Source organism: Equus caballus, chromosome 5 (genome assembly GCF_041296265.1).
Source record: "Equus caballus isolate H_3958 breed thoroughbred chromosome 5, TB-T2T, whole genome shotgun sequence".
Classification (NCBI taxonomy): Eukaryota; Metazoa; Chordata; class Mammalia; order Perissodactyla; family Equidae; genus Equus; species Equus caballus.
This window is the reverse complement of record NC_091688.1, coordinates 9,294,763-9,307,122: the sequence shown is the minus strand read 5'-3', so window position 1 is coordinate 9,307,122 and position 12,360 is coordinate 9,294,763. Positions and strand designations below refer to the sequence as shown.

At 41.1% G+C, this 12,360-nt stretch overlaps 1 protein-coding gene across 9 annotated transcripts in view; it reads left to right on the top strand.

Annotated features, from left to right (window-relative positions):
* SLC9C2 (solute carrier family 9 member C2 (putative)) overlaps positions 1-10,984 on the top strand; it is an 85,357-nt gene extending 74,373 nt beyond the window's left edge. For 5 of the 9 annotated variants that reach the window (XM_070267699.1, XM_070267701.1, XM_070267697.1 and 2 more), the window contains 4 exons: positions 4,989-5,174; positions 6,682-6,766; positions 8,667-8,717; positions 10,368-10,980. In XM_070267699.1, the coding sequence (XP_070123800.1) occupies positions 4,989-5,174; positions 6,682-6,766; positions 8,667-8,716 (321 nt within the window). In that variant the 3' untranslated portion in view covers position 8,717; positions 10,368-10,980. Of the gene's footprint in view, positions 1-3,157; positions 4,492-4,988; positions 5,175-6,681; positions 6,767-8,666; positions 8,718-10,367 lie in introns of all 9 variants that reach the window. The other 4 variants (XR_011439004.1, XR_011439003.1, XR_011439005.1 and 1 more) reach the window with 2 other exon arrangements.
* The last annotated feature ends 1,376 nt before the right edge of the window (positions 10,985-12,360 follow it).

The following is a 12,360-nucleotide window of genomic DNA, read 5'->3' as shown; positions in this document are numbered from 1 at the left end:
CCACAATCAAGTCGAATTTATTCCAGGGATGCAGGGATGGTTTAACATCCATAAATCAATCAATGTGATACACCACATTAACAAAATGAAGAATAAAAATCACATGATCATCTCAAGAGATGCAGAGAAAGCATTTGATAAGATCCAATATCCATTTATTATAAAAATTCTCAATAAAATGGGTGTAGAAGGAAAGTACCACAAAATAATAAAGCCCATATATGACAAACCCACAGCCAGCATCATACATAGTGGTAAAAAACTGAAAGCCCTTCCTCTGAGAACAGGAACAAGACAAGGATGCCCACTCTCTCCAGGCTTATTCAACATAGTACTGGAAGTTTTAGCCAGAGTAATTAGGTAAGAAAAACAAATAAAGGAATCTGAATTGGAAGGGCAAAAATGAACCTCTCACTATTTGTGGATGACATTAGTCTATATATAGAAAACCCTAAAGAATCCACCAAAAAAGTGTTATAAACAGTCAACAACTACAGCAAAGTTGCAGGGTACAAAATCAACATACAAAAATCAGTGGCATTTCTCTATGCTAATAACGAACTAGCAGAAAGAGAAATGAAGACTACAATCACATTTATAATCACAACAAAAAGAGTAAAATACCTATAAGTTTAACCAAGGAATGAAAGACTTATACACTGAAAATTATAAGACATTATTGAAAGAAATCAAAGGAGACATAAGGAAATTGAAAGATATTCTGTGCTCATGGATTGGAAGAATAAACATAGTTAAAATGTCCATATTACCTATAGCAATCTACAGATTTAGTGCAATCCAAATCAGAACCTCAATGATGTTCTTCACAGAAATAGAACAAAGAATCCAAAAATTTATATGGGACAACAAAAGACCCAAAATACCCGAAGCATCTCTGAGAAAAAAGAACAAAATTGGAGGTATCACACTCCCTGAATTAAAATATACTACAAAACAAATGTAATCAAAACAGCATGGTAGTAGCACAAACCAGGCACAGTGATCAATGGAACAGAATTGAGAGCCCAGAAATAAAACCACATATCTGTGGACAGCTAATCTTTGACAAAGGAGCCAGGAACATACAATAGAGAAAGGAAAATCTCTTCAATAAACGGTGGTAGGAAACCTGGACAGCCACATGCAAAAGAATGAAAGTAGACCATTGTCTTATACCATACATAAAAATTAACTCAAAATATATTAAAGACCTGAATGTAAGCCTGAAACCATAAAACTCCTAGAAGCAAACATAGGCAGTACGCTTTTTGACATCAGTCTTAGCAGTATCTTTTTGAAGACCTTGTCCACTCAGGCAAGAGAAACAAAAGAAAAAATAAACAAATGGTACTACGTCAGACTATAAAGCTTCTGCACAGCAAAGGAAACCATCAACAAATGAAAAGACAACACACCAACTGGGAGAAGATATTTGCAAATCATATATCCAATAAGAGGCTAATTTCCAAAATATATAAGGGACTCATACAACTCAACAACAAACAAACAAACAACCTGATCAAAAAATGAGCAGAAGATATGAACAGACATTTTTTCCAGAGAAGATATATAGATGGCCAACAGGCACATGAAACGATGTTCAACATCACTAATTCTGAGGGAAATGCAAATTAAAACTACAATGAGATATCACATCCATCAGAATGGTTATAATTAACAAGACAAGAAATAACAAGTGTTGGAGAGGATGTGGAGAAAAGGGAATGCTCATACACTGCTGGTGGGAATGCAAACTGGTGCAGCCACTATGGAAAACAGTAGGGAGATTTCTCAAAAAAACGAAAAACAGAACTACTGTACGATCCAGCTATCCCACTACTGGATATTTATCCAGAGAACTTGAAATCAACAATTCAAAGAGATATGTGTACCCCTATGTTCATTGCAGCATTATTCACAATAGCCAAGATGTGGAAGCAACCCAAGTGCCCATCAATGAACGATTGGATAAAGAAGATGTGGTGTATATATACAATGGAATACTACTCAGCCATAAGAAAGACAAAATCATGCCATTTGCGACAACATGGGTGGAACTTGAGGGTATTATGCTAAGTAAAATAAGACAGACAGAGAAAGACAAATACCATATGATTTCACTCATATGTGGAAGATAAACAACAAACAAACACATAGATAAGGAGAACAGATTGGTGGTTACCACAGGGCCGGGGATGGAAGGAGGGTGAAAAGGGTCAAGGGGCATGTATATATAGTAATGGATAAAAACTAGTCTATTGGTGGTTAACACGAAGTAGTCTATACAGAAACTGAAATATAATAATGCACACCTGAAATGTACACAGTGTTATAACCCAATATGACCTCAATAAAATAATTAAAAAAAAGAAAACAAATAATCCAATTAAAAAATGGACCAAAGATCTAAACAGCAAAGAACGTATACAGATGGCAGGTAAACATATGAAAAGATGCTCCACATCAATGTGAGAAGGGAAATGCAAATTAAAACAACAGTGAGGTACTACCGCACACCCATTGAAATAACCAAAATCTGGAACACTGACAACACTGAACGCTAGTGTGGATGTGGAGCGACAGGAACTCTCATTCATTGCTGGCAGGAATGTAAAATGGTAGTCACTTTGGAAGATGGTTTGGGAGTTTCTTAAACTAAACATACTCTTGCCGTAAATCCAGCAATTGTGCTCCTTGACATTTACCCAAAGGAGTTGAAAACTTATGTCCACTCACAAAGCTGCATTCAGATGTTTGTAGCAGCTTTATTCATACTTGCCAGAACTTGTAAGGAACCAACCAAGATGCCCTTCAGCAGATGAATGGAAGACAAATTGTGGTACCTCCAGACAATGGAATGTTATTCAGTGCTAAAAAGCAGTGAGCTATTAAGCCATGAAAAGACGTGGAGGAAAATTGAATGCGTATTGCTAAGTGAAAGGAGCCATCTGAAAGGGCTACGTACTGTATGATTCCAACTATAGCCTATTCTGGAAGAGGCAAAACTATGGAGACAGTAAAAAGATCAGTGGTTCCTAGGAGCTGGGATGGGGGAGGGTGAATAGGTGGAACACAGAGGATTTTAGGGCAATGAAAATACTCTGTATCATACTATAATGATGGATACATGTCGTTATACATTTGTCCAAACCCACAGAATATACAACACCAAGAGTGAACCGAAATGTAAACTATGGACTTTGGGTGATTATGATGTGTCAACGCAGGTTCATCAGTTGTAACAAATGGACCACTCTGGTGGGGGATGTTGGTAAGGTAACGGGGAAGGCTGTGCATGTATGGGGGCAGGAGAGATAGGGGACAGCTCTGTACCTTCTTCTCAATTTTGCTGTGAACCTAAAACTGCTCTAAAAGAATAAAATCTTTAAAAAAATTAGCGTGTCATGCGAAAGCAGTCATATTTCTTTTACTATGTGGCAATAATTTTCAGAAGAATTTTAGCTGAAGGGTAAGGAGAATTAGATTTTTCTCCTTTCTTTTGTCTTGCCAGTTTAGAGTCTAGTCTGTAATGCCAGAGGAGAGAATTAGGGCCAGTTGGTTGCAACTATACGGAGTCAGACTTGACTCAATAATAAGGTGAATGTCCTTTTATTTATTTTATTTTTTTTTTAACTCACAAGAAACACATGTTCATTATATAAATTTAAAAATACAGATACAAAACATAATAAAATAACTTTCTTACCCAATTTTTACTCCCCAGGGAATCTCTATTTAGCAGCTTTGGTTTATTTCCTTCTAGTGTTTTTCCATTCAAGAACTAGCCAGTTAAGACTTTTTAGAAGGGGCACTGTAAGATTATGCTGCATCCCCCTTCTCTGAACCATAGAACTAAAACTTTACATGCGTTTAAAAAACCAGAATAGCTTTTTCTTAGATTTTTCTGGTTGCAAAATTCTAGATAAGTTTGCTAATTTTCTTATGTTCTTGGTGCCCTAGCTATGCTGGTGTATTTGGCAAGTAAGTGTTTGGTTTGTCTGTCGGGGACCAAGGTCTGAGGGTTGGGTCCTTTCTCTGTGCCCCTCCTGTGGCTGAAGATGTTCAGAGTGAGCTGATGGTCCTTCCGGGCAGCGGCCAGGGGATTCCTACCATTGGGCTGACCGCAAAACTCCGATGTTAGTTTGCTGGGGCTGCCATAATGAAGTACTACACACCGGGTGGCTCAAACAACAATTTATTTTCTCACAGCTCCTGGGGATAGAAATCTGACTCAAGGTGTGCTCAGGGTTGGTTGCTGTTGAGGGCTGCTGGGGAGTATCTGGTCCAGGGCTCCCTCCTTGCTTGTGGATGGTTGTCTTCGTCTTCACACGGAGTTCTCCCTGTACGTGTGTCTGTGTCCAAATTTCTCCTTTTTTATAAGGACACCAGTCATCTTGGCTTAGGTGCCCACCCTACTCCAGTATGACCTCATCTTAACTGAAGCAATTACATCGGCAATGAAGCTATTTCCAAACAACGTCACATTCCAAGGTACTGGGGTTTAGGACTTCAACATATGAATTTTGGGGGGGACACAGTTCAACCCATAACAGCTCCCTTCCAGCTCTAAAATCTTTGATTCTGAGCCTTGAAGTACAACTCAGACTCAGTGCCTTGCATCATTTAGTTATTCTTTGTTCTCTTGTCAAGTGGGATGTCCACTTACTGCTAGTTAAGGCCTATGCATCTTTACGACTCTGGTTCTTGTGCAAATAGAAATCTATAGGCATAGCTGGCCACCCTGCTCTGGCTGAAGTCAGACTGGGCAACCACATCCAGGGCCACTACTCAGGAACAACATAGAAACTCTGAGTTCAGAATCTGTCAGAGGCCATTCTAAACTCGAAGTAAATTCTGTCTGTTGGTGCCAGGGTCCGTATGCCTTTTGACACCCTCAAAGAGGTCAACTAAATCAGTGAATTTGCGTTCTTCTTGATACCATGTGTTGCTTTGTATGATTCATAGAAAAAAATGTAATTTTATTGTAGGACTTAACCTTTCGGAAGTGTGCAGAGCTCAATCTTGCATATGTGCAGACTTTATCAAGCTACAATGAAATGATCATTGATAATGAGACCATGAAATTTGTTATTGTTGTGTACGGCAGTGTCATTGATACTAAGAGAGAAGTACCATATCTTGCACCTTGCATTTTACCTAAAACCTGTGGACAGGTAAGGAGGATCCTTTCTAAAGAGTGATTTGCTTTTCATGGTGCTCCAGAAGTGACTTTAAAACTCAACTGACCACCTTAAAAATAAATTTAACCTGTAAAGACCCTGCAGTTCTCACCCACCCTTGATAAAAAAGTCAAAACATAGCCACAGCTTCTGTGTACTGTTGCGCAGGTTGTGTCCTGCACAAGGGTGTGACCAAGGGGCAAGTAGGTGCTGGAACCTGCCTGCTCTCTGCTTACTAAGCTGTTTGCCTTGGTGTGAGGCTGTGTCTTCCCACAAGGACAGGGTGTGTCTTTTGTAGTTCACACCAAGGCAACACCTCCTACGCTAGTGGCTCTAGAAGTATCTGCATTGGTTGATAAGAAGGGAGTTGAGTAGGGGCCTGTTGCTTTGCTGCAACAGTAGGGGCTGGGGCACCCCATGATGGTGATCCCTGGGCCTTATCATTCCATGCCTCTGTAAGGAAGAGGGATGTGTGAACACTTGGGGCACAATGGGGTGGAAGAGCAGAAGCAAGGTCCCTAATGGGCCACCTGCCTGCCTGCCATTGAACCTCAGGGTGACGGAGGCAGAGCCAAGTTGGGGGAGGACCAAGAGGCCTGAGAAGAACTGACATCTCTCTAATCTGATAGTAAGTTTCTCCCCTTTGGAAGAGGCCCATTCTGCCCGTTCAGGCTGGGAAAGGTCATTAATTAAATGAAAAATTGATGAACCTCCTAAAAAGTTCATTTGCCCCTTTCATAACATTCTTATTTTCTATCTCTCAACAATTCAGAAGATAAAGGTTATTTAAATGCTTTTTGTTAATAGAAAATGAATATCTCTTTAGCTTTGAAGGGAGGGGTAGGGTGAGGCAGGGGACAATGGGAGCAACACCCACAGTTTAGTTTGTTAAGAAGCCAGATGTGGAGTTCAAAAGTCAGTTCAAAAGCTGACGCCTGTGCCCACTAGGTGTGTGAACCTAGGCAGGCTGCCTTCCGACCCCAGTTTCCTCATTAATAAGATGAGGACAGTAGCAACAGCCATCTCCTAAGGTTATTGTGAGGATTAAATGAGATAACACGTGGTATCTAGAAATGATAGTTATAATTGTTACTTGTATGCTATTTGCATTCTGGGAGGGCAGATTTTGTGGCACATAGGCCAAAAGCTCTAAGAAAAGAAGACAGTCCTGCCCCCGGGAAGGCTTGACCATCAAGGCAGGAGCAAAAGTACCTCTGGATGCAGGGGATTCCCTGTTTTCAAACTGGGAATTTCCAGTCTGGTTACAAGTAAGGTGTCGAAATTCCCTTTCTGATGTCTGTAAATACACAAAAGATAATTTGCTGGCCCAAGACTTTTTGAAGCAACATTAAAGAGGATTTGAAATGAAAAAGATAGAGCTTAGGTTGGAGGCCCAGTTCTAGGTGTTGGCTTATTTCTTATATTCTTTGGAAAGGTTAGAAAACAGTCATCTTAGAGATCAAAGAATGTTCTTTTGACTAATTTTGACTTTTCTGTTTAGGTTCAGGGAACTTCAGATTTAAGCAAGTTGCTGGTGATCCAAGCATCTGAGCCTGTCAAAAATAATAATAACGCCAAGGTCATGGGTAAGGGATAGCCTGTTAGTGGCAGGAAAACCATTGAGAAGGAATTTTGACACATGTAAAATTCCTTTAATTCTAAGAAAATGATTTGAGAGAATTGTGTGGGTTTATCATCAGTCCCCATCCTTGGGCTCCCCCTGGCTGCCACACAGCTTGTGGGAGGTCACAAAGACTTCCAGACACTGACATCCAGGTGGCTCATTCCTGTCTCATGTCCCTCCCTCCACACCTTTGCGAGGGGAGAACAGCTTCTATGGTGTACTCTGTTCCTGCCACATAGTGCTGTTGGGGTCAGAGCAGGAATGGGCAGGGCATAGACTCTCTCACCTCAGGCCCAGGTGTGGGGAGCTGGTTTGCTTCCAACAACAAAAGAGAATAGGGAACCTGACCCACGCTCACTGAGTATTCCAAACCAAGGTCACAGCCACACTCAAATGACTTGCTTTGAGGTGCACTTTGTAGTCACTAAGTAATGAAAGTCACTAAATATGTATTAGTACCCAATTGCATGTATCACGGGGCTAAGCGAGATACAGAGAAGACTTGCTCTAGAGAAAATGCATTCAAGGTCTTTCATTCAATGCTCAGCATCCCCAGCATCCCTGCCTTACCAAGCCCTGTCTCAGCTTTCTCCCAGCTGCCCCAGCTGCAAAACCAGAGTTATCCGTGATTTGTATCTCTAATTGGCACCATCCCAGTGTTTACAGTTCATGTGACCTGCTAGCTTAGACATGATATAATTCTTAATGAATTGCTAATTTGGGGGGAAGGGTTTACATGATTTCAAATTGTGCTTATAAAGTGACATTTTATTTTATTATTTCTCATTTGCATAATTATAAAAATGCAGCCCCACTGTGTGCTGGGAACTATGTCAAATGCTAGTTAGTGAGTGAGTCAAACAGGGTCTCTGCCCTGGTGCGGAGGAAAGACAGATATTCAGTAATTCATTCCACTTCTCCCCTAGAAATGAGTTCAACCTCAGACATTCTTATGGCTCACTTTCCCTGCCCTGTTCTAGGGTCATAGGCCTCGCGGTGATTTTGGGAGCTCCCGCTGCTCCCAGGTCTCCTGTCCAAGCTGGCTGACACTGAGATGAAGTCCCTCAGCCCTCACAGTCTCTTTAGGTCTGCCACTCTCCTGCTTCCACAGCACTCTTGGGCACAGGAGTCTATGGCAAGGCTGGGAGCTCAGGCCTCCTGTTAGCCGCCCTGGGGCACTGAGGGCTACTGAGTCAGAGATTTTCAGCACTTCCAGGACGAAGGGCACAGGTCTTTACTGTTCCTCTCTCCTCCCTCAGGCCCTCTGGAGTCATTTTTAGACGAAGGGAGACACATGACTCTGTATTCCCCAATGAGTTTGGGACAAAAGTCACAAACGGTAGGCTCATGGACTGGATCCAGCCAGTACACTAGATTTGACCCACACACATTTTCTTTTAAAATTGTAAAATTAGTTGCCAGGCATAAACTTTCAGAAGTTTCACACTTAAAAAAAAATCCAGATTTTGAGCTTTTCTTGAAAAAATCAGAAAGTCTTTCAACACTAGGTCCTCATTCCTTTATGTGGGGAAAATCAGACAGAGCTGAGCACCAACTGCCTTCTACAAGGGAAGAAGATGCTCTCTGGTTTGCTGGAGGCCACATTGCTCCCTCTTGTCTCATACAGCCCACTTTAACCATGCATGTGAACTGTCTGTTCTCGTTTGAGTCTGTCAGCCCTTGTACTGGACTTTTGGGAGCCTATTAACAAACCTCCTGAAGGAAGAAAGTAAAGAGCCCATTTGAAAGGGGAGACCCACAGAGAGAAAGCAAATTGATATTTCAAAATATTCTTCTGCTACTTTACTCTGAAACTCCTAATTTAGTTTTTCTGTTTGATGCCTGTATTTGGATTGGTTCAGTCAACACTGGTGTTCGAATGACCAAGAAAGAACATAACTGGAAAAGATGAGGTAATAAACTCAACACTTTGATTAGATTTTTATTACTGTGGATATTAAACTACACAGCTGAAATAAATTGTGAAGTCAAGTAGCAAAACGTCGGTGAGAAAAGAGACTGAGTGGCAACTCATTTATTTGGAAAAATTGGGATAAAGCACACCTGCATTACTTAAAAATTAAAATTATAGAATATTTTTGAAAGATATAATTTTGCCCCAAGTCTCCTCTCTCCCAATTTTCCCCTTCCTCACCTCCTTCCCCTGATGTTTAATTCAAAAGTAGGGATCTCTGGGAGTAGATGATGCATACAGCTGGACATTAGCATCTAAACATTGATGCTCCTCCCTTTGGAGTGTGCATTCCCTGTGGATGTCTGGGTGCTATGCTGGGAGTATGTGAAGCCACAGGTGGATCATGGGCATCTTCCTAGAGTATCAATGTTACCTGATGATCTTTCAAAGAGAGAAAACGCATTTAACCATGAGGTAATTTAAAATGTTTCTTTAAGTTAAAACACACATATTGTAGAGTAGGATAACAAATTTGCATGAATTTTTAAGATAAAACAAGAGATTTCAAAGCACTTTATTATGAAGAGTCAGTCAGGTTTTGCCCTGACATCTTTTCCTACTCTCCTCAGCAATCAAGGCTAATTTAGAAAAGTTTGAGAAGGCTGGAAGTCATACAGAGAGCAGGGGAGGGAAGAGGGGCCAGTTACGTTTGGTCAGGACACAGCAGAGGCAAGTCTGGTGGGGAGGGGGACCCTGCAAAGGGTCTCTGTTAGGCCTGAGTCCCCTGATGAGTGGAGTGGAGGAGGAAACAGCTCTGAAGGGGCAATGGGGCGCAAGGCAAATGCAGCAGTGGGTCAGGCAGCAGTGATGGCGCCAAGGATGGGCTTCAGAGCCCTTCAGCACCCTCCCTCCCCCAGCGCCCGTCACCCCAGAGAAATTGGCCTTCTAAGGTCAAATGATATGCTGTATAAGTGCGGCTTCAAGAGAAGTCCCTTGCCCCACCATATCCCCAGACAGATAGTCACCCTAAGACCCTTCTAACAGAAATTCTGGTCCCGCCGCTGTCATTTATGACAATCAAGGTGGTTTGCAGTGTGTTTGTTGTGGGAAGGAAAGTTTCATTGACCAAACTTATGGGTAAACGTTCCTTTAAACACAGCAACTTAGTCCTTTTTAGGCAGCCTTCCTAGGATCTTCTTCTCCTCTTTCTTAAATGGACCCTATTTCAAATGGGAAACCTAACTGAGAGTCAAGAAATTGGTTCCTCATTTGTCACTGTCTTTTCCAGGTCCCATTATTAAAAAAAATTCTTATTCTGATTTATGAAAAAGGCTTTCGGTTACCTTGCAATCAGTCACAAAGTTATCTAGAGTTCAAGTCTCCTAACATTTCTCTTTTCCTAAGTGCCCCTTTGGTAGACTACTCGAATTGAATTAATGTCAAGAGATGACGTTTGATGGTGCAGAGAGGCACATGTATTTACTTATAATGTATCATCCAAAGGTCTTAATGTGTAAGATCTCTTAGAGGGAATGTCCCAGATAATAAAATGGAAACTTTTCCGTAAGTTTTCTGGTTGCATTTAATAGTTAATGTTTTCCCTGACATGCTCATAGTCTAATATTTTACTTTTGACTTTCTTTTATAGTTGGAAATTGAATCCCATCTCACAAAAGGATACTAATGGCACTAACATGATATGTGGAGTCAGGTTAAAGACTGAGCTAATATCCCAGCTCAAGTGCTGAAGAATGATCTGGCAAGAAGTTTACTTAGAAGTTGCTGAAACAATTTACTGCTGCATTTATTTTACAAGCAGTTGATGGACTGCTGCAAATTGTTCAATTTGAAGTAGTTGCGTTATACTTGAGATGTTAAAAAGTTCTTCCAGATAATATATCCTAAAACTCATGGCCTACCAAATGAAATTCTGTGTCCAGCTGAGAGCCAGTTATAGCAGAGTACAAGTTATCAAAAGCATTGTACAATTTATTACCGTCTAGAGCATAGGATCCATAATTCTGACTTATGATAGTGCTATAATTAGTACCTCCCTAACATTTTCCAGAGTAAAGTTATTCCCCTCCCATTCCCAATTTAGTAAGTATTGAAAAAAGGAACTATGTTCCACAATCGTAGTTACTGAAAGCCGTTTTAAGAGAAATTAACAATCCTACATTGCATAGTACTATTTGATAGTACTTTTCATTTTATTTTCAAAAGTCAAATAAAGTTGAATGTTATGGTCTTATTGTTTATTATTTAGAATCCATTGTTCCTTTTCATCCCAACAAGACTTTGAAAGAATACATGATTCTCTACACTAGGGAAAACCAACCATAACAGAGGTAATAATGGAAGGAAATACAAGAGAGTAAGTCAAGCCTATTTATGAAGAACCTTCTGGATACCTAGTGTAATAGGGCAGTATTTCTCAGAGTGGCCTGCAGAGCACCTGTGTGAGCAAATATCGAGTGAGGCTGCACATTACAGAAACCCGGCCACCATGGCAGAACCACATAGGGCCTCAGTTTCCTGATGTCACAAGATGTCTGGAATAGAACAGGACCGGTGCAGCTGCTTGAGGAAATTATCACGGATCCAGGCTCCTTGTAGCTCCCTTCTCCTTCCTCATTGGCCGGTGACTTTTACCCTCACGGTGGCAAAGTGACATCTGTAACTCCAGGCATCCCATCTGCTTTTCAGTAGGGCAAGGAGCTTTCTCTTTATGAGGCTCGGCCTTTCATCAGGAAGGGACCCCACGCCAGGCCAGCACTGTCACATGGCCACACCCATCTATCATCTTAAGATGAATTTTAACTGGCATTTCACCTTGCCACCCTTAATACAGCCTGTGTGTTGTAGTAAAGAATGAGGGGGAGATGGATAATGGGTGAGCACCTGCAGTGTCTGCTGTACTCTGCATCAGAATCACCTGAGCTGCTGGAAATGAAGAATTTCTGGCTACCTACAGAGGGAATCTCTGGGATAGGCCTCTCGGCTCTGTATTTTAACACGCTCCTCCCATGATTTCATGCATAATGAAGCTTGAGATCCACAAGTATAGAGGATAAGGAAGTGGCAGAAACAGATGTCTGCTCTACAATCTTGCTTAGGAGACATATACCATATATTGGAAACAACCAGAGGACAATACTTCATTCCATGAGTATCAGTTCGGATGCGTTTGGCCTCAGGTACTAGAAAACCCAAGTCAAAAAGGCTTAAACACTAAGGAAATCTATTTTTTTTAATGTAATCTAAGTCAAGAGGTAGTATGGGTTCCTGGTTGGTGCCCAGTGAAGATGAAGGCTCAGATTCTTTTTCCTCTCCCCTCTGTTGTTGACTTTATAGCCTCATTCTATAGCAGGTTCCCCACTCCCGGGTTGTCAAGACGCTGCAAGCAGCAATCAGTGCTTTATGTTTTCTTGTTCACATTCAGTGCAAGACCAAAAAAGGCTTCCAATTGCTCTCAAGTGAGAAAGAATTCTTCTAGAAACTCCAATAATCCTCTATTTGTGTCTCATCCCCAAGAATTGAATTACATGCCCATTTCTGAACTAAACACTGACAAGGTGGCGATGACCTTTTAACCAGTTAATGCATTTTTTATGCTAGAGGTATTTCCTCAATTTGCATTG